This window comes from Anguilla rostrata, chromosome 7 (genome assembly GCF_018555375.3).
Source record: "Anguilla rostrata isolate EN2019 chromosome 7, ASM1855537v3, whole genome shotgun sequence".
NCBI lineage: Eukaryota > Metazoa > Chordata > Actinopteri > Anguilliformes > Anguillidae > Anguilla > Anguilla rostrata.
Window position 1 is genome coordinate 56629856 of NC_057939.1, and position 27076 is coordinate 56656931.

At 39.3% G+C, this 27076-nt stretch overlaps 1 protein-coding gene and 1 long non-coding RNA gene across 6 annotated transcripts in view; one reads left to right on the forward strand and one right to left on the reverse strand.

Moving 5' to 3' along the window:
- Positions 1-21803, reverse strand: part of nr3c2 (nuclear receptor subfamily 3, group C, member 2) — an 80937-nt gene extending 59134 nt beyond the window's left edge. For 2 of the 5 annotated variants that reach the window (XR_010331486.1, XM_064345370.1), the window contains exon 1: positions 83-258. Coding sequence is in view for 2 of the 5 variants with exons in the window: in XM_064345370.1 (XP_064201440.1) it covers positions 83-243 (161 nt within the window). In the remaining 3 variants the exon portion in view is untranslated. Of the gene's footprint in view, positions 1-82; positions 259-315; positions 381-1783; positions 2164-20327 lie in introns of those variants that run through there. The other 3 variants (XM_064345372.1, XM_064345371.1, XM_064345373.1) reach the window with 3 other exon arrangements.
- Positions 2143-7872, forward strand: LOC135260149 (uncharacterized). The gene is made up of 3 exons (XR_010331487.1): positions 2143-2265; positions 6108-6184; positions 6894-7872. It is a non-coding gene; the product is annotated as an uncharacterized LOC135260149 (long non-coding RNA).
- Positions 21804-27076: the final 5273 nt, after the last annotated feature.

A 27076-nucleotide genomic window follows, 5' to 3' on the forward strand; every position in this document is an offset into this window, starting at 1 on the left:
GTTTTTGTATGCTCCACATACAATGTAAAATTAATTAGTGCTACATAAGAAGATTTGGTTTACAATTTAGGCATGCACATACGGGCCAAAATACTTTGCTTGGTCTCCCTGGACAGTAACAGGAACATTTACCAAACAGAAAACAGAAGCCGGCGTAAGATGAGATCTTCTGGAGATCGTTACTAGTTGACTGGCAACTGCGCTCGTATATTTAAGCACAAAAACATCACACGACGGCAACATCACATTATTTCCACTGGTTTAAAGGGACTTACACAAAAAATAAAGTGTCAAACTAAGAGGACGCACAAGTACCTGTCATGTTTCGCTTTTCAGATAAGAGCGCAGTATATAGCGAACGGGACTACTGGGGAAGGGAGGTGGGGGTGGTGACGAGATGGGTCGTGCTTGTCATCATAAATAATGTCTACGAAATTATGCGGTGAGGTTGTTTATATTTAAAATACATATTGTTATGAAACATTATAGTTAATAGTTGTCAAAAAACAGTTTATTACTTTATAGCATGATTTACTTAAATGCAGCTTTGGTAGTCTACTAATGCTGTAGAAGCTGTTTTACCAGCTACGCAACACTTGACTTCGCTGCTTATATAAACCCCTGAGGAAATAGGAACTTGTCGCTTTAAAATACATCACGTGGTTTTGTAGCTTTCTGGTTAACTACCATCTCTGGCGCTCTACCATTGGATAAAAGCAGAGACTCTGTCGAAAAATACGACAAAGCTGTACACGGATTGGATAGACTATCATGTCATTCTAGCGTTTGTAGGCCTTGTGGCGACTTAAGTGCTGCGACATTATCTAGAAATTCTTGCACCCTTAAGGCGACAGTGCAGGCTATTGTTAGCGAGAGACGAACAAGTTTTAAAAAACCAAAATTTAAGAGCGTGGTTTGTGTGATCCAGAGTTAGAACACTGACCTTAAAGTTGTCTTCAACTTGTTTTAATAGGAACATTGCATACGTTCCACTTACAGTTCGTGTTTGACACATTTATTAAAATAAGGCGTAAGATCATAAATTGCCTGCACGAATGCATTTTAAATATTATTTCAGTGTCTTCCGTTTTGTCAGTGAAGTATTACAATCGTGAGAAAACAAATCTGGAGTCCTTATATATGATACCTATGTAGAGATTACAGCCAACATTTACTTTAACATCCTTCCTGAGCAACGCACGACGTTTGGAAAAGTGCAGACTAGCATATACAATAACCAGGAATAAATCATATCGGTAGTTACTGCACTCGAAAAAAGAATTTGACAGTTTTACTCTTATTATTCATGGTCACGTTTTCAGCAGAGAGAACTTAACGGGCGTCGTAGAGTAACCTAGGCTAGTTTAACGTAGGTGGTTTTGTCAATACGAAAGTCTAACTAATTTTCCAATTATTGTATATGATGAGCGAGTTATCTTTACTGTAAGAGCGGAAGATAAGTTGAACGCAGTTTAAACAATGCAGTCAACTTGGATGCAACATATTTCACTGTCGATAATGTCGTGTATAATACTGTCATATTCGTTTACCGCTCAGTATATAGGCTACAGTCTTTAAACTGTTGTCAAATTTCGAGCGTCTATGGAAATGGCCTATGGTTCAGATATTGTTCTCCGGACAACAAAAATTGAATTTAAAATAAAATTTAATGAGAAACATCGGGTTATCAACCACTAACAAATGAAATGTCTCTGAAGTTACTATTTAAAGTTGATCAGTTACTGCAGCTAACCCATTAGGATATAGATTTTTGCATCCTTACCTTGATTGCGACATCCAATTTAGCAGGTGGCTTTTTTTGCGTGGAAGCAATAAGCCAAATAAGAAAAATAAATAACCAGTATTTCTCCTTTCCAATATCCTCAGTGTAAAAGCTGACGTTTAGTTCTGCCCACCAGTAGCCTACATACATCCACTACTTTCAGTTCTGACAGTCTGAAGCTCAGAGAAGTAGGTTAGACACCTTCGCATTTCAGCGTTAACTGTCGCTAATCTACAAATGCAGAGGGCAGTTTAAAAACCACGTCTGACGCCGAAAGTTTAGACGGCTTCCTTGGATATTTTCCATTTTCTTCCTGTAACAGAACATTTCTGATTTTCTAGCTCTCAGCCAGAAGACTGATAAAAACTGCGAGGGAGACAGACTTGCCAAGCGACGTCACTATCAGCACATGGATCCTCCTACTGCAACGACGAGTGCATTACAAACTCACAGAAATGAACTCACTCACCGCCCGCTCGCAGGTACGCTGTTGCGAACACTTGGAAACACGGCACCTTTGAATTTCATTTCAAAGTAGCGCAATAGCACTACTTGGCACATCAAGGAAATTAAACGGAACAAAAAAAATTTTTACAGACAAAAAAAAAATAAAATAAATAAAATAAATTGGCCCAGACACGTCCATGTAAAAACGTTTGTAGGTAAATGTACTGTTTCCACGCCCGTTGAAGCGAATTTCATCTCTGGGACAACCATCACTTGCGCTGATAGCCTCTTTCCAATAAATGAACCAATTAAGTTTTCAAACTCCAGACCAGACACCGTTTTTCCTTTTCCCTGACTCCTCCGAAATATTTTGTCGTATTTCCCAAAAGCTGACAGAGATGGCATGAGTACCCCTAAATTTGATTTCTGCCTTGGCTATTGTGTGTATGTGTGTCTATATATATATATATATATATAACAGGTTTGAATTGCCAGGACTATTTTGAAATTTAAAATTGATAAAGCTATTAGTCATAACCCAATTATGTGGCACATGCTGGATATCTTCATAGTAGGCTAATCGCGTTTGAATGTATAAAAGCAATGTACATATTAGTAAATTAACTATATTTGACATTTACTGTTAGACCTGTATGAAGTGTATTCACATTGCATTCAAAGCTGCCAACCTTAGCGGTCCTGTAGGTAGTTGCATGCTCAATTGATGTGTCATACAACCCTTTGTGAACTGCATGGACAACCTAAATCCTTATATTTCCATTTTGTCATATTTTCCCCCTTTATTTCCCACCACGATGGTGTTTGATATGCACTGCGTATCTGTCCGAAAGTACTGCATCTGTTCTGTATCTTCCCCACAAGTGCATTTCCAGCATGAGTCAGATTTGCTTAAACTTAGTGTACATTAGAAATTACACTCCCGCACGTTCACACAGGTGCATATACTTACACTCGCACACACAGACCCACACACACACACACAGGTGCATATACATACACAGACACAAGTGCATGTCCATACACGTGCACACACAGCCAGGCACAAATACATACACTCACGCACACGTATGCGGATACACAGGTACATATACATACATTCACATGCATGCATACATGCACACACACACTCAGGCGTGTATATATACACGCATGCACACATTCACGCGCACACACAAACAAGTATACATACATTCGCTACTCACACACACACACATGCATACATAGCATATGTGTGTGTGTGTAGATATGGAACAACAGTACATTCTGGTTTCTCCCCCTCTGTTGGTGGTTTTATGTCAGTGCAAGTGTGCTACCAGATGAACATATAAATCATTAATGGAAAGGAAAAAGTCCTATTCCAAACTTCCATTGACTATAATGTACCCAAATAATTAGGTGTACTCATACTATCCTCTGGATTTCCTCCCCAATAATTATGTTCATATTCTTATGCACTACTAGTACCACAATGAGTAGCAGTAGTATTTACCGTATTGTTTTGTTGAGCAAGCTGAGACATTGAATTTCTTATCCCTAAAGTTTTCCCATTTTGTACAATGCCGTCTTTCAGTTGAATTTGTGATCCCGCCTCTCCTACCCTGATAGCTTGCTCTCTCCCTTGAAACTTATGGCATTTTTTTTGCGTTCAAAAATGTAGTTTTTATTTTAGTGAATTTGGTCTTTCAATGCTCTTTCACTCCACCTGTCTAGTTTAAGCCATGTGCACCAGCAGGCAGGTTAAAGTCCGCATGCACTCATTTTTATGGGGTTAATTGCGATACTCTCTATAATAAGATGGTATATACTGCAGGCCTGTCATTACTAGGGTTAGGATTAGGTCAGTCAGTTCCCACTTTCAGCACCAAACAGATATCTACTCATGAAGATCCTCTAAGATTTTTTTTACTTGCAACAGGAAAAGTACGTTCTAAGACCTCAAAATGTGTGGCGACTTACCACCCTTAATTCGGCAGAGCAAGAACCTTAAAATAGTGGCGTCTTTACTCACGGTATGACTATGACCCTGACTCTGCTCCATGCCTGCTAACAGGAAAACACGGATAGATCGCTTCCCTTCCCCAGATCCATTTGGATGTTTACATTCATTCACCAGAAAAAGAGCTCCCAATCGACTCTTTTTTCACAGAACTATTCAAGGTGATTTTTTCACTATTACCGCTTGTAGGCCACAATTCCCATCTTTCTGAAAGATGCAACACTTCAGTCACTTTAACGCACAGAAAATTATTAGCAAATGCAGTGTAAAATTAATGGTGCTTAAGGTGACATACTTTTGAAGTATTACTGGTTTTATTAGCACTTCTGTCCTTGGGCCTTGGGTTTTTGTATGAATGACTACAACTGGATAAGATAGCTACATGCTTCTTTCTAAGATTTGTACAGCTCATTGTTTGAAAGCAGGAAAGGGATGATTTGTGTAAGATCAGTCCTTAGTGTAGACAGAGGTAAAAATAGTGCTGGGAAGCAGAACTCTTCTGGGGGGCTGATGCACTGAAGCAAACTAGTGTTGAATGCAGCAGAAACATTTTTAGGCCCTCATGTTTCTTAATCATTATTTAGTGTTTTCTCTCTGATTTCCCACTTTAGCCTTTTATTTTCCATTTGCTCAAATCTTTCCCAAAGGCATGGTAACAACTGAATGCATGCTAAGCACAATGGGTATAGGATAGGATGTTGAAATCATTTTAAAAATAACAGAGCACAAAAATAGTGTATGATTCCTTATTATGAATTTCAACTCTTAAAAAGTACAATTGGTTACATAATATTATGTCATGACATGTTTTCCTTATGTTGCATGCCATAGGTAAGTTATGTTTTCCAAGTTCCATTTCTTACAGGATATACTCTATTAATTCCTCACTTATTTCCAGTTTTAAAGGTTCCTTTACGTCTTGTGTACAGTTTGGGACAAATTGACCCATTTAAACTTTTAGTAAAAGAGGAATGACAATTGAGAAGAGCATTTTATAAACAGCGACTAAACTGGTGTAAATTAGGTTCTTTGGTTTTGTAGTTCTGTTTGTTGTTTATCATGTGCATATTTGGTTTATGTATTTTTACCTATATGGTTTCTTTGAATATAATAAAAACTAAAAAATTAATTGAGGTCAGTTCCGAACAATAAATATTAATAATCTACTGAAAGAAAACCCAAACCTTATTTCATTTTAATATTTCACAGATAAATATAAATTATGCCCACCCATGCCTTCACTTCAGTGGATTTTTTATATAAATCACATCTTCAAGTGTGATTTAGCTGAGGCAACCATTAAGCATATATTTTGTTCATATTGTTTGGAACTGAGATCATTTTGAGTATTTTTGCATAAATGGAATTTCAGTATTGCTTCAAAATTCCTGGATCTGTTACCCAGGCTAACCGTTTCATGGATGCTAATAAATAAACAGAACCCAAGGGTTAAGTATACTGGGACAGTCCCCTTGATATTTTGGATGAACATCATATAGCTAACAGGAATAACTCCATCAAGCAATAAAGATTTCATTAAACAGAGGTCATTCTACAGCTCCACAAGCAAATGCAAAAGGGCTAAGAGGGCTGGTGCTCAGTGGCAGCAAACAAAACGACCGAAACAGCAAACGTTTATTGTAGAAAACGGTACGTATGCGAGTTTGGATGAGTTGTGGCTTCATCATGTTTTAAATACACTTATTTTGTCTATGTAGTCCAGTAAATAGAGAAGAACCCTTTCCAGCCACTTTTCATTTTCTGTACGCTTTGCATTATTTGTTAGCCAGTTACTAATTGTGTGAGATGGAAACCAGGTTTTACCTGTTCTATACCCTCTTGTATCCATCCTTCCTGCAGGGTGCTGCAGCCTATCCCAGAGTGCATTGGGCAAGAGGCAGGAATACACCCTGGACAGGCTGCCACTCTATCACAAGGTACACACACCATTCACTCACACACTCATGCCTTATGGCCATTTTAGTCTCTAATTAGCCTACCTGCATGTCTTTGGACTGTGGGAGGAAACTGGAGTACCCGGAGGAAACCCACACAGACACGAGGGGAACATACAAACATGTATGTATGTTTCTTCCCATCTGCCACAGGGAGTTTTTCCTTGCCACTGTTGCCTTAGGCTTGCTCCTGTGGGGGTTTAGGCCAGGGCTGTCTGTAAAGCATATTGTGACAATTTCTGTAAAATACGCTATACAAATACATATGTATTGTATGTTCTGTTTACTTTCTATATGTAGATGTAATGGCCATACCACATGGGGATAGACTTGCTGTTTCAATGCTTAGCAACGTCTTTGAGTAAGCAATACCTAAGTCAAACCTATGCTGATTTGGAACCAGGAAATATATTTCTTCTATTTATGAGATTCGTTCAAACTCAGTTAAAAATAAGTTTCAGCCCAACTCCGCACCACCCACAAAAGAATATCTTGTGAGAAATATCTGATTAGTATGTCCTTATCCTGGTCTTACATTGCAGCGGTAGACTGCGGAAGTTGGCAGCATGCCCTGCGCAATGTGCAAGGCTCTTAAAGAGAATGAAAATAGGTCATTTGATTGGTTATTAATAAATGCAGCTGCACAATTCCCAGTGATAATACATTCATTATAACCCTGTCCTGTTTCCAGAGGTGCCACATTGTGCAGAGTGCACTCCTCACCTCTGGAAAATACCAAGAATCACAAGCCACGCCCAGTTCTCCATGCGCCAGGCCATTGACTGTGCCCATGTGTCATGTGACATTAATCCCAGAAAACAGAACCCTAAGGCTCAGTTTAACCTACCAATATTGTGCAGACGGTCAAAATAAGCATTAAATGGCATTTTGTAAAAGTAGACATTAAGCTGACAAAACAGAGAGGGAGTGCGCAGTAAAATGTTGCATGGTAATTCAACGCTAACAGATGACATTTGGTCCCCATCTGTTAGTCAAAATAACACTTAAATTAACACTATTTCACCATGTGGTTCTATTGTGAGCTGTGGGCTGATGAATGGTGTGTGGACCACTCTATTTACCCGCTGCTTACCCACTTGATAGAATGCTTGTTTGGACACAGTGTTCCCGTTGTGGAATATGCACCAATTCTAATGACTAGTTCTGACAGTTTGCCATCATAGACAATTTTCCAATAAATAAATCCATCTCATTCATTTTCTTTGAGCATTTTGGAGGAAATACAATCACCCAAATAATTTGAAATGGGTATTAAACACCTGTAATTTAGTCATCTCATATTCATGTATTTAATGTTACATTAAGAGACTGCTCAAAATCCATAATTACCCTGTGTTTGAAAGAATATTGTGATCATTTTTGCTCAACATCTCATAAATATGTAGAAACAAGCGCGAATCCGTAATAGCTGCGACTGCACACATGCATGCATCCGTGTGTGAATGCATCCATGCACACACCCTCATTCAAACACGTGACCTCTTCTTTGGCTCATGACCAACCTTTCCACAAAATCTTGTGCAAATCTGTGAATCCATTCAGGAGTTATGCACCTTTTTGTGATTGACCAAGAGGGGGCGAGGTGATAGGCGTGGCCTATCGGCCTTGAAAGTTACGCCTCTACCTTCGGTCATGACCAATGTCCGTGCCAAATTTCAGCCTCCTGGGGCGAAAACTGTGGCCGTTACAGGGTGGGACACTTTTGTGGACCAACTGACCAACCAACCGACCGACCGACCGACCGACCGACAGACCGACAGACCGAGCTATAGAGCTGCGGTCGCAGCTAAAAACAGTGCAGGTGAAATGTGCTTCTCAAAGACTTGTACAGTCACAAGATTTAGTCTATATCAAACAGAAATTTTCATGAACTGACTAAATTCATGTATCCATTCCTTTATAAAATGATACCTTTAAATGCATTATTCTCTGAGACAGTCATGGGCCATACATACAGAGTTCTGGATTACTCCACGCTTTATACTTGGTCAGTTAGGGGTGTTGCTGAACCATCTGCCGTTTGTCCACAGCATGACTCAGGGACTTTGGCGGACTTGTTCAGCTACAGTGAGCTTTGTTCATTCCTTTGAGCACCACATCTTGTGAAGATTACATGTTACTTGCACCTTTATTGTTGACACTATGTATTTGGAGGTCATGCTGTCGTTCCACATGCCTAGATATCCATGAATGTGTGAGTGAACAGGGAATAGAAAAAGTGCTCTAGAGGTGTCTGAATCTTACCTCACACCTTTCCAATGTATGTATGCAGGCACATGATTTGATAACAAGATATAAGGTCCATTGGTAGCTTGTTTCCCATGCACACTTTGTGAAAAACTTGATTTGTGGCCTTAATATGGACTGGGTCATATTCATATTGATGCAGTGAAGAAAGATCCAGCACTCAACAGTTCTATGCAAAACTTTTTTACTCTTCATGAATGTACTCATTACTGAAAGTCAAAATGTACGTTTCAAAATGCGGTGTAGGCTCATTTTCAATCAGAAAGTATGATACGGATTAAAATAATCCACAAATATTTGAGCTGTTGGATGTATTAAAAATATTTACAATCCACAGTGGTTTCAGTAAAAAAAAAAAGGCAAATATTTAAAAAAGTATATACTGTATAAATCAAAATCAGATTTTCCCATAGAATTGTAAACATGGACCCAAAGTAAATCAATCAAGTTCATTTTAAATATACAAAGTACCTTTGTGAAATATACAAACACAAATCAACTGCCATTACTCACAGTCATTTATTTGTCTCATAAAATTATATGGTCAGTGCCTTTGCTTGACTTCCTCTGTTCATCAACTCAAAATAATATGATAAAGGCTCACAACTAATTTGTATATCCTGTACATTTTACCACACCAGACAAAATATTAGATTGGATCAGAAATGATAAATGACTGCTTTTAAGTTCATATGCAATACCTTTCTCTTACTCACACAATGTTTGAAGGACACAGTGGTCTGAACAGAAAAACATCTCAGAAAGCCATAGCAAGTCACCGACTGTGTCAATAATTTACTAAAATCATAGGGTACTTTCACATCACTGCATACTTTAGTCAAACTAAAGAGGAAAACCTGCATTATTAAACATTCTCTTGCAGGTCTTTGGCTGTCTGATTCTATTCACAAGGCCCATGGTAAGGGAGCATGCTATAGGAAGAACAATGAGCATTAATCCTTTTGTTTAACATTTATTTTGGTGCTACTCGATATCTGAAAAGCCAAGTTTAACTGCTTTGATTTACTCTATTAATAATGTGATCAATGGGTTTCACAGTGAGAACTGGTCCAAAGCCCTACATGTGATGCTTACACAACTACTGTACTTTACACTAACCAACCTTCTGTTTTCAAAGGTCAGAGGAAAATCATAACATCAACACTAATATGTTGAACAGATTATATTGTCTGTAATTATTCCCTGAGATCTTTTATCTCTACATTTATGATAAACTCTCTAGGAAGTGCTAAGACAGACATATACCACCTACATTGAGAAGAGTGAGTGCTGTACTACAGGTTTATTATTGAGTTCACCTTGGTGCACTAATCTACTTTTGATTATGCAATCTGATACAAATAGAAAATATATTTGTTAGTGTCAGAATATTCGTGAAAAAGGGATTTTTTTAGAAAGTAAATTGGTCTGAAGAACTTATAATGTACAGTGCATGATACATGTATACAACATGCTGAGTACCTTTTCTCAAAGATTTTAATGTTGTTTCTAAATCCTAACATTATGATTATAACTATTATTGTACTATACATATTACTATATTATCCATCCATTCATTACCCTTACCCGCTTATCTTGGGCAGGGTCACAGCGCGCATTGGGCGAGAGGCAGGAATACACCCTGGACAGTTCACCAGTCCATTTCAGGGCATTATTATTATTATTATCATCATCAAAATAATTCCTCTGGCAAACATGAAATGCACATATTAATTTGTGTGCATATTATTACTGAATTATAAAAATGATTCCACTGGCAGTGAAAGTTTGAGTGAATAGTGAGTGAATGGTGTGCACCGTGCGATGGACTGGTCACCTATCCATGGTGTATTCCTGCCTCTCGCCCAATGAACACTGGGATAGGCTCCCACAGCTGCTGCGACCCTGACCAGGAATAAGCAGGTATAGATAATGGCTGGACAGATGGATTCCACTGGCAAATATGAAATGTACATACTAAGATGTGTACATTTCTGTGTGATAAAATATTAAGTGCGCTACTCTTGGGTTGACTGCTCCTCATGTGTTTTAGGCAGGGGACTGAACAGGATCTGTTTATGGGAAAACACATTTCCTTTTATTATGTTTTTTTCCTGTCACTAGGACACTGCACTATAAACAGCCAGGATATTCAGCTGGTATTTTCTTGTCCCAATACATTTAGTCTGACTGGACATTGGTTTACTGTGAGAAAACTGCATACACCATGGTCCACATCATTATAGTTTGTGGTTTAATTGCCTAGGAACTGCCAGTATAGGCCTATTTTGAGTTGCTTGCATCTATGCTCTACCCTTTTGAGTGTTAGCGTTACTTTTCAAATAAATGAAATATGACAGCTTTTTATTTCTGTATCACGGTTACATACTCCAGCTGGAAGAAAGCTTAAGTGCAGCATTTCATTTGGGAAAAAAAGTAGTGATCAGACAATGAAAGACAGTGAACTGTATCTGAAGGTCTCTGGATTTCTTAACCAGAATTGTAATTATATTTAACTTACAAATGTCCGGTTCTAATGTTCTGGTTTATTAGTTAATGTGCAGTTGTGTTGATTTTTACATTAGACCATTATCACACACCAGTGTTACACCCTTGGGAGGGAGATACGGCAGGTGCCAGGGAACTGTTGGTTGCTGCATGGAGAGAGAGCACACCCACACAAACATGAAATAAAATAAAGGGCATATTCACCTTTCCTCCTCACATGTTCCGGGCAAAAACAATAAACTGAAATAACAAGCTAAAATAACAAAGACAAAAGAAAGTAAACTGGCGCAACCACTTTCCTGTGCGCCGCCCATAACTGAGGATTACTTTCCTGGTCTTTTGTGCTCAAACAAATCTTCAGAAATTAAACGAAATGAAAATCATAACTGCGCTCTCGGTGTGAGCTCCCCGAACTGTGGAGAGCAGCACATGTACCTGGGTTGCGTTAGCTAATCAGCCCAGGTGCTTAAAGGTGTGCTGCCCTCCAATCCGTTTCTCAGGCGGACTGAATGCTACAAATCACGTTTTCGGTTTCAGCAAAATATTAAAATTGACCTTTCTGCAAATTCTCTGACTGTGTAGAACACTACTATACCCACACTTAGTAATGCCCAGTCATTCAGACTCTCACTGTGTAATACTGAGTTGGTAATTAAACTGTAGTGTAACACACTACCACACCTTGGTTTTTAACAAGCAACCATTCACTATGACACATGCTATGACACTAAGACTTAATTTACAACAAGCTATCCCTCTGATCCCCAGTAACCCTGACTGTGCAACACTATTGCTTGCTGTGTAGTATATTACCATTCAAACATGTTATAGCCAAGCACAAAAACATGCACAAATGTGCAAAATTATTAGAGGAACAATTTCATTTCTTCACTGCATTTCTGTTTGCATCCATGCCTTACTGTGTGTGTTGTGTGCAAATGGCCACATACGCAGACATACAGAATCCCCCTCTCTCGCTCTCTCTCCCTCTCCCCCTTCCTCCCTAGTTATCCTGTCCTCTTATGACCTCATAAGAGCAGCATTTTCCTGTACAGGGGCTGAAACCCTAAATGGGTCAGTTAGATTGTGATGTAATACTACAGCAGAGACTGGCTGGAAAACTGTGCTGTGGGGGTGGGTGAGGAAGAGAATAATGACAGTACAGTATCTGCAAGTGTCTGAAAGTTTATATAGTTATCACCTCATTCTCTGCCTGCTTGGATATATTAACTGTCTCCAGTTTTATACCAGTACATTAAGATGTATGTCTTCAAAAATAAATCTATGAAAAAGTGATTAATGTGATGCAAATGCTACAAGGAAGTCAAGAAGGATTTAGTCAGTTCATCTAGAACCCCCACTGTCACAACAGACCCTGCAGGTAATGAAATCCACAACATCATGAATTTTTACGATGTGCTACCCTCCCCCACTGTTACCCGAACACATACTGATGCAGTGGACACAGAAAGGACAGGAAATGAGGCACAAGAAGCCGGAAACATGTGAATCTCATGCTCTGGAACATTCTCTGTTCTACCATTTCAGAGCAGGAGTCACTACCACAGACCCGACTCTGGCTACACGTTTTGGCATTAAAATTTACCAATAAAATATTAATAACACAGTGAGCACAAATGATTTATAGTTTAAGTGAACTTAAACAGTTGCAGTGTGATGAACACTGTTCAAAAACCACAGCAATGTGGAAATCTTTTCCATAAGTTGAGGTATGATTGAAGGTAACACAAATATAGTAAAAAGAAGGGAATGTATTTAAAGAGTAACTTTGCGCCATGGTTTGACAATATTGATTAAAATATATTAAGCACTACAGACCATACATTTGTAATGGACAAATTTTTATTATTAGTTCAAGAAATTCACAAAAAGGAATGTATGAAGACCTCGGACATTTCATAATTTGGGAATTTATTGTACTTGGTATAATGTTCTTTTGACAACAAGCTTTTGGTTATGCATCACAACCATAAATGGTTATAATGGTTATAAATGAAAATTTAAAAAAGAAATTTATAAATTCAATACAGTACTCTTGTTCTTAAAGACAGCAAGTCAATGTTTAAGGAGGGAATGGTTTTCTCATGCTTTTAAAATGCATGTAGAAATCACCTGTAAATGTCAGAATTAATTAAATGTACACATTCACCAACAGTTAGAGTATTCAGTCATCTAATTTGGTTTGAGCTGGTTTGCGTTTCTATGACAACTTGGCAACTTGGCAGTAGATACATGCCTGGCAGTTATATACAGATACAGTCTAGCCACAATTGCCCTGTATTTGAGAATTCAAAAGAGAGTTGATTTTTTTAGATTCTTATATAGAATTGTTGCTCAAAATCTCAGTGCTGAGCAAGCATAAATGAATAATCTTGTCGTTTTCTGTTTTCCCAAAATTCCGGATTATTCCATATGGGGGAAAATTGCGTTTGAGTTATGTATTCATGTGTCAAATGCCTAGAGTGTAAATTTTTCTGTTCAAATGTTTTGGTTGAATAACGCATTACCCCTATTTTCACTGACCTTTAAAACCATGTTAAACGTATTCCCTTCCGCGTCTCAGCTCCAGGCACTGCCAAACGGAGCAAGAGAACAAACCAACCTAATGTAGACGGGGGTGGATGGCAGCTACCACTGCAGTCTCAGGTTACAGGGGAGAATTTTTGTCTTTATATATAATTGGTGTGTAGATCATTTCGAGTGCCTTTATTTTCTTTTCTTAGGTTATAAATTATTTATGTAATTGGTTTCATGTTTTCTGTATTGTTCATTAATTGTAGTTTGGCTGTTCTGATTCAACATGCATAGCAGACTTTGGGCCACCAGACATAGCCACATTTATGAAGTACTGCAATTATTCATATTTTTTATTTTATCTTTTCTTAGATACTGTTTTTATTTTTCTAGTATTTTCGTTCACTATATATTTTGCACTTATTAGGGAACTGGCACTGTAAAAAAATAAAATTCACTAGGTTCTTTGACTTCACCACTGCTTTGCCATATCTGTTTGCCTCTGGCTATCGGCGCTACCCTTACACTTCTGTCTTCATCACCTTTCACCAATATCACCCTTCTCCATTACAATTCATTTGGTTTTTGTTCACTGGGAAAGGGCAGCTCCTGCAAATATGTAATACACCATTCAGCAAAACTCAGAGATAAGTATTGAAAGTCAATTGAACCAAATGATTAAATAGGAACATCAGTGACCAACTGAATGTTCCATAGTTTTAAAAGATGCCTCTCAGAGCTTCTCATAACATGTGGACCTCAAAATAGAGTCGCAACCACCTTGGGTTTCAAAATTTGAAGACAAGGTAGTTTCTTATACAGGACATGCTAAAATGGATTAAAATGAAATATCAAAAATGTGTAATTTGAATTTTAGCAGTAATTATTTCTAAATCTGTACAAGCAATGACTGAACTGCTAAAGGGATAAAAAAAAAAAACTATTCTTTGACCCAGATACTTTTGAATGAAGATGCTGACCTAATTTTGTATATGGAGGTGGGTATGTGTTGGTGCCTGATATGAAATTGCTCAGTTTGTCAAAGGTCCACACAAGTGAGCTCACTTCAGGAAGTTCACACAAGTAGCACACCAGAAATTCCACGCAAAGAAACAAACTGTAGAAAATTTACACATGCAAATACACTTGAGAGACACATGTAATCTGCATGTATGCAAATCGCATTTGAAGATGAAAAGGCTTGGCTGAAAATGAAGAAATGGACAAGGAAGCAAAGCTGTAGTACCAACCCTTTAGTGCCCAATTAAGTTTGCCCCAATACTCTCCATGTGCTTTGATGGGCTCAGCATTTTTCACCATATTACCTCCAGTTTGAGAATCAATTATTCTCAGACATTTTATTTAGTTGGACTAAGCCATAGTATTTGTAAAGTGACACAAAAATAAAATAATCATCCCAATCAGATTAAATCATCATCAACAGCAAATTTGTATTATACTTACAGTTAACTACTAGAAGTGAGCCACAACCAGAATGGAACCAAAAATCTCCTTCAGTCATGTCGCCATTAAAAAGGGTTGTCTTCTTGGAAATATTGTGAATGTTTGTTTTCAATGTATGGTGCAAGAAGTAACTTTCAGGCATTTATTTGACATTTTTTCAAGTCTTCTCTAAGCATGAATGAAGGATTTTGTGTCAATGAATCACACTGTCAACAAGGCACTTCTATAGGCCTGCTTCCCCACCCTAGCTCCCCAGTGGTGGAACGAACTCCCTGTCCCTCTTCGAACCTCCCCTCACTACCCATCTTCCGCTGTGGTCTGAAGACACATCTCTTCAGACTATACCTGGACTAACTACCACCATTCTGTATATCATTTCACTTTAAATCCCCCCTTTCATGCCACTCATGTTACATGTACCCCCATTCCAGCACTTTTGGTAATATGTATTTGTCCTAATATTGTAGCTTGTTCTTCTCCCTAGTTTGGCTTGGCATAAGTTAACATAACATAATGTAAGACGAGAACAGGCCATTCAGCCCAACACTGCCTGTCTATTCATACCACTAAACTGTACTTAATGCTTAGTTTACCTAAAAGCTAGATATCTAACACTGTATCAAGCCGGGCCTTGAATACCCCCAGTGTTTCTGCCTCCACTACATGTCCAGGCAAGCTATTCCACACATTGACCACTCTGTGTGAAAAAAATATTTCCTAATGTCTGTGTGAAATTTACCCTTTGCCAGTTTCCATTTATGCCCCCTCGTTTTGCTAACCAAACTCAAATTGAATAATTTCCTGTAGTTCACTTTGTTAATCCCTTTAATAAATTTAAAAGCCTCAATCAAATCTCCCCTAAGTCTCCTTTTACTAAGCTTGAAAAGTCCAAGCATCTCAAGCCTTTCCTCCCAACACGTATCTTTTTTACCCGGAATCAATCTGGTTGCCCGTCTTTGGACCTTTTCCAGCGCCTCTATATCTTTCTTGTAGTATGGTCCCCAGAACTGCACACAATACTCTAAGTGTGGTCTGACAAGGGTATTGTATAGGGTGAGTATGATCTCAGATTTATACTCAATACTCCTGGCTATGTATCCCAGCATCTTGCTGGTTTTTTTTTTTTTTAAACTGCTACAGCACATTGACCAGACCCTGATAGGAGTAATAGTTGATCAAAGCCTAAGTCTTTTTCTACAAGTGCACATTCTAATTTTGTACCACCCATAAAGTAATCCTGCCCTATGTTTTTATTCCCCACATGTAGAACTTTACATTTAGTTATATTGAATTTCATTTGCCAGGTTTCTGCCCACTTCTGGATTCTGTTTAAATCTTTAAAAGATTTAATAGATTCCAAACTGTTGGCTAAACCTAGTTAGGTCAGAATAGTGTTCAATGTGTGAACTGAACTGTGTTCTTGGCTAGAAATAGCTGTATGAAATGAGTATCGTACCTTATTGAACCTGTGTTTTGTAGTTGTCCATGACCATGAAATGCACTTTTGTATATACTAAACTAGTTGTCAAGATTAGGCAAATACTGTAATTAATTTACCCACAGTTGTGCTGCAATTGTTAAGATGATGTGCTGTGTTTTGACTGAATGTTGTAGAATATGCTTCTACATCACTCAACAGTGCCTTCATTGCTCAATATAAACCCTCTTAGTGTATTGCTATATGTTGTCATGGCAGCCACAGCTAGAGAGGTATGGACCTCAGCCATTGGCTGAAGTGCCTAGTTACTTAGGTCAGCTGACTTGTACCAGAATGCCACATTGCTCCCTCGAAAACACTCTATGTGCACACACTTTAGCATGTATGTGCAATCATTTTTATGTGATTGAAGATAAGGCTGGAAGGAGTGCTACTGGAGTAGAAGCGTTATGAAAGGAGCTCTTTTGAAAGGGTCCACTCAATCACTCCATTTGTGGATGACAGGCAACACAATTTATGGATTCATCAACTCTAAACTGATGGACTGACTTTAAAAATAAGTGAGAAGGATGAAAGTGGCCCTTCTACCGCCAATACCCTGCAATGTAGGTTTGTCACACACACACACACAGCATATCTGCAAATTGAGTAATTCGAACCTGGAAAGCTGGTGGCTTTTAGCTGACAAATCTAAGCATCCAACAAGATTCATATGGTAGGTGATGTTCTAATCTCCTGGGGAGCCGTTTTTCTATTGGTCAGTCTGCATTGGCAGTGCAAATGGCATGTTTACCTTCAGCAAGTCTATGTTTAGCACTTCTGACATGAAAACAGGAAATATTTCTCTCAAGCAGTTCCTCAGTTTTTATGGATAATATGTTACATGTGATCATCCCTGTCTTTTTGATTTGCCCTATTAAATTCTGATTCTCAAACCTCATTGTTGTAGCCTCTTGTTTAATTGTTTTGAAACCAAAGATTTCTTATACTGCCCTACTGTTACAATTAATCAAATGCCATGGCATAGCTGTTTGAGTGGGGCCTGACGGCCTGAGGAGTATGACCCTGACTCTGCTCCATGCTTGACGGCCTGAGGAGTATGACCCTGACTCTGCTCCATGCTCCCTAACAGCCTGAGGAGTATGACCCTGACTCTGCTCCATGCTCCCTAACAGCCTGAGGAGTATGACCCTGACTCTGCTCCATGCTCGGCCTGAGGAGTATGACCCTGACTCTGCTCCATGCTCCCTGACGGCCTGAGGAGTATGACCCTGACTCTGCTCCATGCTCGGCCTGAGGAGTATGACCCTGACTCTGCTCCATGCTCGGCCTGAGGAGTATGACCCTGACTCTGCTCCATGCTCCCTGACGGCCTGAGGAGTATGACCCTGACTCTGCTCCATGCTCCCTAACAGCCTGAGGAGTATGACCCTGACTCTGCTCCATGCTCCCTAACAGCCTGAGGAGTATGACCCTGACTCTGCTCCATGCTCGGCCTGAGGAGTATGACCCTGACTCTGCTCCATGCTCCCTGACGGCCTGAGGAGTATGACCCTGACTCTGCTCCATGCTCGGCCTGAGGAGTATGACCCTGACTCTGCTCCATGCTCGGCCTGAGGAGTATGACCCTGACTCTGCTCCATGCTCCCTGACGGCCTGAGGAGTATGACCCTGACTCTGCTCCATGCTCCCTGACGGCCTGAGGAGTATGACCCTGACTCTGCTCCATGCTCCCTAACAGCCTGAGGAGTATGACCCTGACTCTGCTCCATGCTCCCTGACGGCCTGAGGAGTATGACCCTGACTCTGCTCCATGCTCCCTAACAGCCTGAGGATGGGCGCCTTCTGTTCAGCAGAAAGCCTGTGGCCAGTTAACATCCCCTAGAGACAAAACCAGAGAGACACAATTTTCATTTTCCATGAATATTTTAATTAGCCAATGTTTTCCCTTCTGATTGAAAATGTATTTGAATATAATTTGTGTTTTAATGCATCATAATTTGTAGTGAGATGAAATTTATCGGTGTCACTGAAATTGAAATGGTAGTTTTCATTAGCCGCAATTCAGTGCATCAGCAGAAAACATTATTCAGGTTTTCATATATTCATTTCATAAGCAGTGAATTGTATGCAGTGATTTATTGCATTTAAAATATAAGTTTGTAAAATATTCACATTGAGGACATCACTAGTTCCCTTGTAGTGTAGTAAAGGACAAGGCATCTGTTTAGCATTACAGTAGCCTATTTACACACAAAAGTGAATAACCTACAAATGTGGAAAACATAATACAGAATTATCTCTTATATTATCTGTAGATATGACCTGCATTGTTACTTAACTGTTGTTCTTGAAGTTGATTTGTTAATGTCCAGGAACAGAAAGTTAATTTTGGATTAACACAGTGGCTTGAATAAAATAACCCTTGTTCTCACAGCTGATGTAGTCATTAATATGGAATAGGAAACAGTAATTTGCAAAAAGAATGTTAAATATAGCATTGGGAATTCTCTACCCTTTGTGAAGTCAAATATGCAACTGTGTTGTATTGAATAATAATATGTCTATTTAGGCATATTTAGCCATTATTCCTTAATACAAATGTTTTATGCTTGTTTGTAATAAATACTAACAAGCTTTTGTAAGATGTTAGTGGTCTGATTGTAGTCAGGTCTGGTATGATTGCAGTGGATCATAGATTGACACACAGTTTAGTACATGCAAATAGGAATCTGCATACATCACTGTTACAATTAAAATTATGATTTTGATGCACATGGAAAGTTCAATGTACATAAGTCTGCATGATTACATTACATAAATCAGTACATTATTCATTTTAATAGCTTTAATTATTTGTTCACAGGGTGATATGGGTGTTTTTCCTCATTTAATTATTGAAAAAAGTAACCAATGTAAAAAAAGTGTGTTTCCTCAGTTTCCCTTTGTCTAATATTACATTTTATCTAAAGATCTGAAACTATTCAGTGTGATAAATATGCATTAGTAGAACTAATCAGAAAGGGGTAAATACTTTTTCATGGCCGTGTGTGCTGCATTAATCAAATATACCTGTTAAAAATACCTCCTGTAGGAATCTACAGCAGTCCATTTATGACGCACACTCCTCCCCCAATGCAGTTTAGAATTTGTGGACCAGAAAACTCCAATAAATATGGTTCCAGCATAAAATCAATTTATTCCAATAATGCTGTAGCAGCAGGTAAATAGAACGACTTTCATGTATTTGTATTTGAGTCGCCAATCAGATTCAAACGTGTTGTGTGCTGCCATATGAAGCTAAACTGTGCAGACACATTTTTATCTGGGATCAAAATAATCACCAGCAGTGCAGTATGTGTGTCTATCTTGCACCCCAGGACACTAAATTGAACCATTGTTTCCAGGAAAGAAATTCACCAATGACTGAATGTTCACATGGGCAATCTGCAACAGCCTGCAATTTCAGGTCTGTTCCCACACACTATTTGAGAATGGAATGTTTCTGCATGAATTTCCATTCTCAGCTATGGCACACACTTCTCTTGTAGCCTTCCTTTTGGTTGGTGCAGTTGACGGTCAGACAATTGTCTCTGTCTGAGCGTCACAATTAATTCATTGTTTGTACAGGAAGAAAACAACACGTCTGATAATGACAGCATCCTAAGGGATAACCAGCACGGTTTTTGCAAAGTCATACCTGACAAATCTTTTGGTATTCTTTGAAGAAACTACAAATTGTTTTGACTATAACAAGGCTTTTGATATTATATACTTAGATTTTGAAAAAGCATTTGATAAGGTACCACAAGACTTATTTATGAAATGGAGACAGTAGGAATTACAGGAGGCATTACAGAATGGATTTGATATTGGCTACAGGGTAGAACACAGTAGTAGGAGGAATATTACCTGAGCAGGGAACTGTGGGAAGTGGAGTCTCACAAGGATTGGTGCAGGGACCACTGCTCTTCGTCATTTACATCAATGAGGGACATAGAAAAAACATTAGTCAAATTTGCAGATGAGACAAAACTGGGAGGCCCAGCTAATAGTTTGGACTCTACTACAGTAATCCAAACAGATTTAATTAAAATCCAGAAGTAGATAGAAACCTGGAAAATGAAATTCAGTATAGCCAAATGTAAAATGCTGTCAACAAATTTAATCCCCCTTACAAATTTAATTCCTCCTATTCACTTCTGGGGTTACGTTGTGCCGTTACATTGCGCCAATTGGTTAAATCTCTCTGTCCGAAGATTCAAATTCAAATAAGTTTTATTGGCATGACGTGCATATATATATACGTATTGCAAAAACCTGAGTACAACAAACAATAAACATATGAACAGAATACAAATGGAATTTCTGTATCTTAGCTTGTGTAATGGCGTGTGTAAATTAGGTGAGACAGTGAGTACAATAATTATTTTAAAAAAACTATCCTGTAAGATTCATAGATCGCTAGCTAGCAAGTGAAATAAATAAATAGCCAGCGAGACGGATCACTAGCTATCTAGGTGGAAGAGCTTCTCTTAGACTTTTATAAAAGCTGCTCTTCGTAGCTAGCGATCGCTCACTATCGTTAGCAACCAGCAGAGAACGCTTGGAAACCATGCATGCGAGGTAGTCAAGTTGACGCTAACTTATGTAAGGGAAAGTAACCGGAAATGTATCAGTGTAACCATAATATTCTCTCTCTCATGTTGAAGTGCATTCCAAAGTTAAACCAATTACAGTTTACCTGATGGGCACTTAAAATGGCATATTGCTTGCAGACTAAACATTGTGAAAGAACTGAAGTGCTCAAAATCAATCAATTCTTCCAGTGCTTCTGTGCAATGGAGGTTGTTATGGTGATGTACCCTTCACAGCCCGAAGGCTGTTGCTGGTGACTGCTGACAGGTCAGCTGCATGGTATCTGAGATGGCTGCCAGAGGGGACATGGGCTCACATGGTATGAGACATTCAGGCCACTGACAATGTGCATGACATTTACCTATGAGGAATGAGCAGGCAGAACTGTACGGGGGAGAAGTTGCATCACTTCTTTAAATACATACTACCACACACTGCCTGAAAGATAGGAACGTATACAACAGGAAGTGTCTACGCATTGCAGTCATACCTGGAGTGCACAGGGGGGAATTCTCCTGAATCACTATCAGCGTGTAGCAACCACCTGTATAATGCACGGCAGACATTTTGTATTAAAATACCAATCAGCCAGTGAAGAGGAAGGAAGTCACTGAATCAATAAATGGGGGAATATGGGAAGGCAGATTAAGCCATGTTTGAATTTTTAGTAAGCAGTTAGGGTTAAAAGATGAGAAATAGCCATTATTTTGCAAAAACATTTTTTTCATGAATTTCAAAAGCAAAAAACGATGGCTAACATACCATTACATTACAGGCATTTACAGGCACCAGTCACCAGAACAATTATTTTCCAGAACTTCTGTTTAAAAGAACCACCATCCGCAGTCAATGACAATTCTCGCATGACCTGATGCAAATCCTCATGAATGGAAACACTTGCCATATCTATGCTAAAAAATTGATTTTGGGAACATTATAGTAGTGTGCTGTTTTGAGTTTTTGATTCTGCTCCTGTGGCATACAATATTATGGATGTGAAGATAATGTTTTGGTCAGAATGTTTGCCAGGACTTCTGCACAAAGTAAAATTCAGTACCTTTAGAGAAATTAATGATATTTTGTCTAACCTCATTTTCCATTAGCAAGCCAACCTGAACATGAGAAGATGACTAGAGGCAAAGGCACCTAAACACATCATACTGACATATTGATGAAAAATGTATACATTTTTTAGATAACTTGAACTGATTTGGATTGAATGAGAATGAAACAGTAACAGAATACCTGTGAGAAAAAGTTTAGGAACTATTTGTTTGTATAGAGTTTCCAACAAAATACTAAGCTTCAGGAGGCAGAACATAAATACTGCCAATGCCTTCCTATTACAACCAATGAGAGACAATTTAAGTTTGAGGGAGAAAACTTCTGTAAAAATTTCGGTCTGTCTTTCAATGAATCCTTAATGTCTCCATGCTTTGGAGTTCCATTCTCTTACAGATAAGGGAAATGGAGAGGTGAAAATACAGTAAGTTACTGCATATTTAGAAATTTTTGCCCCTTTTTAAATATATTTAAATGTACCACTGAAGCAAGTTTGTAACTTGTGCTAGTAGCTCCTGACTTTTGACCAATGAAAATGTATTACTACATAAGAGGCCAATAAACAAAATGTTTCTGGAGAACATTTTTTTAAACCCATACATGTAAGCTGAAAACATCTCCAGGCAGTCTTAATTTCTTCCAGGGGGCAAACCAGCTCAAGCAGGAATTACAAAGTACATATTCAGTCTTGTCCATTGCGTGTACAGTACTCATCTGGTTTTGCGTTAAAAATAAATAAAAACTAAACCACATCAGTGTAGCTCTCCATTTGGTCTCCTTAGTGGTCTAATTTGATTCATGAAGGAAACGGCTGCTGACTGTAATGACGACAATTAGTCTGAAGGTCTGGTGAAAATTACTAATCAGCAGGGCTGTGCTGTTGTTGCCTCAAGACTCATTCCGTCTCAGTGGTGTACTCTGCGTTTGTGGTGTCTTAATGTCTTCTGTGTCACTCTGGCACGCTCCTGGCCATCGTCCAACTTTTCTATTTATCTGCTAAAACAATTTAAAGGGCTATTTAAGGAGCAAGGAAACAGCCCCCACATGGGATGCCATGGAAACGACCCACTGTAACCTCCACCATATCAGAGGTGAATTGCTTTATGAACGTCACATACTGAAACCTGCATCCATATTTTACTGATGAGAATCTCAATTCAGTAAGTTTCATTGGTAGAAACGCATGGTGTCATTATTATTATTCTTTTCTCCAGAATTTGAATGCCTAGGTTGTGTTATCATTCTCATCATTGCAACATCATTGGTCAGTTTGAAAGCGTGCAGACAGGAATGTGATTTTCTCCAAAACATGTGATGAGGAGCCACTGCTTGTTAAGCTCATATAATGTCCTTTAAAGAATTAGTGTGCACACCACAGCTGGGAACTGGAAGAGTCCAGAGGAGGCTGGGGGAGATAGTTGGGTCAGTGGGGCGCAGGTGCCGAAAACGGCGTGTACACCACACAGCGTACATACAAAAAGGGAGTGTACACCGCACAGTGTACAAAAAGGGCGTGTACAAAACAGTTTTTTAGGTCCATCTTTCTTCTACGTGCCCTGCTGGTCTTTTTGCGAAATGCAACAATTTAGGGGGGTGAAGAAATTTTGAAGAGCCCAAACTGGTTTTGGTTAGTCTAATTCATGTGTGTAGTGCATGATGGTCTGGTGTGTGAGTGGTGCTAGTCACCGATAGAAAATTGGGCACCATTTAAGGTCTGTGGCCCCAAACCACCACACCCTGCGTGCTGTCCAAGTGGACCCAGGGGGGCTGGATACTTACCTTGCTAGACCCAAGTGGTTTTTGTTAACACCGCTAGGTAGCCCAACCACCCGAGTCAAGCCTGAGAAGGGTCTACATCTTGGGGCCTGCTCCAGTCCACCCCAGATCAGATACGAGCGATACGTACCAGTCTGGGTTAACCTAGAGATGGGGGCGATTAGGGAATTAAAACAAAACAATCAGTGGGTAAAGTGACAATGGTATGAATTGGGGAATTACAATTACAATCGGGGCCCTGCCAGGAATAGGCTGTGGCTGCATAGCTACTAGGACAGAGAACGAGAGCCCATGCAGTCATGAGGGGGGGACAACAATACCCGCCTATCAAGAGCTAGCCCAACACATCTTTTTAGCCACTGCACACGATGACTGTGGAGGTGGACAAGATGTGGAAATTATTCTTCCCTGCCGAATTAAATGGCTGGGGTAAAAATGTAATCTCCGTGGGGCACCCGGTAAGAATGCATGAAAACTTCTGTATCTTCAATATAGTTGAATACAACCTGCTTCCTTTGTCCACAGAGATGGTGTGCGTGTGTGGTTCTATAAACATACAAAACAATGGCATAACATCAATCACAAATGTACTATAATAATAATGCTCCATTAACAGAATTACTATTAACATACAAAAAGGGAATATTACATGCATGTCATTCACACATTTAATTAACAGTGAACTCCAATATTACATACAAGCAATATGAAGCTCTGAAACTAACCAGTACAATGGATCACAATTATCAGCGAGTAACACACTCAGTTTAAGATAATAATCAGAGTAACTGACAACAATGAATAAAGGTAACATATAAACGCGAACTTATATTCGAATCATTAGTCTAGAATAGAAGTAAACTCACATACTGATGTACGCACACGGGTCTCTGACTGACGCTGTGCAATACTTCACCGAGAACAGCAATATTTGTAATATTCAACAATGGATGCTGCAGATTCTGAACTTCGCTTCTCCTAACTTTTCCTGAACTGTGCATCTGATTGTGTCGTCGCTATTATTTCGCGTTTCGGGTAAGCGTATCTTTACTTAATTTGTTTCTGCTGTTGTTAGTTAGAGAACATAGTTGTGCGTTACTTCAGATAGTCTCTCTTTAATTTGTCTCAGCTGTTGCTAGTTAGAGAACATAGTTGTGCGTTAGTTCAGATAATCGCTCGTTAATTTGTCTCAGCTGTTGCTAGTTAGAGAACATAGTTGTGCGTTAGTTCAGATAATCGCTCTTTAATTTGTCTCAGTTGTTAGTTAGAGAACATAATTGCGCTTTAGTTGAACAGTGTATGCAGTCACGTGATACTGTTAAATAGCCCTGTATTGTCTTGCTAATAGCAAAAATTTGCTTCACCTGATGCTATTCTGCCCTAACGAGCTCAGTGCAATTACGTAATTGCCACCCCCTATTTTTAAACTCCAACTGAGGCTGCCGGAGGCGTAGGCAGTCTGGTCGTCAGTTTGTCATGTGTTTAACCCTGATTCCCTTGTGTGCATTGCCTCGCTCCAGACGGGCCATCTACCGCAGGCGCAACATGTCTAACCTGGTCTACCCACCCGTCCACATCTCAGGAACTCGCTGTTGTGGGTGGACTATGGAACTGTCAGTCAGCTGTCCCAAAAGCTGACTTCATTACTGCCTTTTATGTCTATATGTGTGATATGTTGTTTTTATCTGCTGCTGTAACATCCAAATTTCCCCACCTGGGGATTAATAAAGTCTATCTTATCTTAGCCAAAACAAAGTCTCTTGACTCCCTGGCTCCCAGAGTAACCACAATTGCAGTAGGAGAATTTTAACGGATTGTTAATTTTTCTTAATTGTGCGTTTGTTGGTCTGAGGGATTACTTATCCTGACAAGAAATAGCTGTAGATGACATGAAGAAAAAGCCACATATTCACATAAAAATGAACAGTTTGTTAGAATTCCGGTATTGCATTTGAGCTTTGCAAACAACGTGCCAAACCGGACAGGATAGAGTTTGAAAAGCACTGGTCTGCAACACCAGTAGCAAGCAAATCACTGCATTCTTAATTCAACATCAATCCCCACATTACCACTGAAACAAGCAGAGAAACACTTTGCAGGTTCATAAAGACAGAACATCGATTACAGCAGGGCGAAGCACGATTAAGTAATTTTTTTTCTGCCAAAGTAATGTGCGCTCTGAGGATCGACCCATATCTCTGACACGTTAATGTTAGCGACCATGTAGAACGGAGGCTAGTATTTGAGGTTAATTAGCATTAGCTAGTGAGTCCGTTAAGAGTTGTTTTCTTACCTTGGTAGTTGCAAAAATACACATGGCATGTAATGAATAGCCTTTCTCCAATTTGCCGGTTGAGTCTTTAGTCGTGAAAATCCTATGAAGGCGAGTGATGTTTATCTTTGGGAGCTCCTATTGACAGCGGGTGTAGAAGGTCGCCATTGCTAAACCGGGAAGAACCGAGCAGTACTAATTACGGGAGCTAGCCTGGAGCTATGAGGCTAAGGGCACGTCATCGTTGATGATCCTTGATAGTTTACCAAGCAAGCATTGTAATCGGTGGCACGGTGGCTCAGTGGGTAGCGCTGTCGCCTCACAGTACGAAGGTCGTGATATCGAATCTCGGCTCTGTGCGGAGTTTGCATGTTCTCCCCGTGTCCACCTAGGTTTCCCCAATCCGAAAAACATGCATACAGGTTAATCGGAGATACTAAATCGGCCACGGTTGTGAGTTAGAGGCAGGAATACACTTTGAGTGTATTCCTGCCCCTCGCTCAGAACCAGCTGGGGTAGTCCCCCCCCAGCCATCTTGCTGAGGTACGGTAGATAAGGTAGGGTCGTTTTTTGAAATAGATCCATAATAGACATAGTCTAGATCCGTGTTTATTGTGTATCTATGAGGTGTTTGCCATACTTCCCAGCGAACGCGAGACGTGCAGACGATATGTTTATTGCGTTGACTTATTAACCGGCTACAATATTGCAAAGGAATGTGGATTGAACGTGAGCTCTTGTGCGCTTACCGGCCGGCCTGTGTTGTTCTTTAATCGGGGTTCGTACGGTCATGAAAAACCTGGAAAAGTCATTGAAATTTAAAATGCAATTTCCAGGCCCTGGAAAAGTTATGGAAAATTATATTTTTTGAAAAGTTTTGGAAAAGTAATGGAAATATAGCTAAAGTTGCATC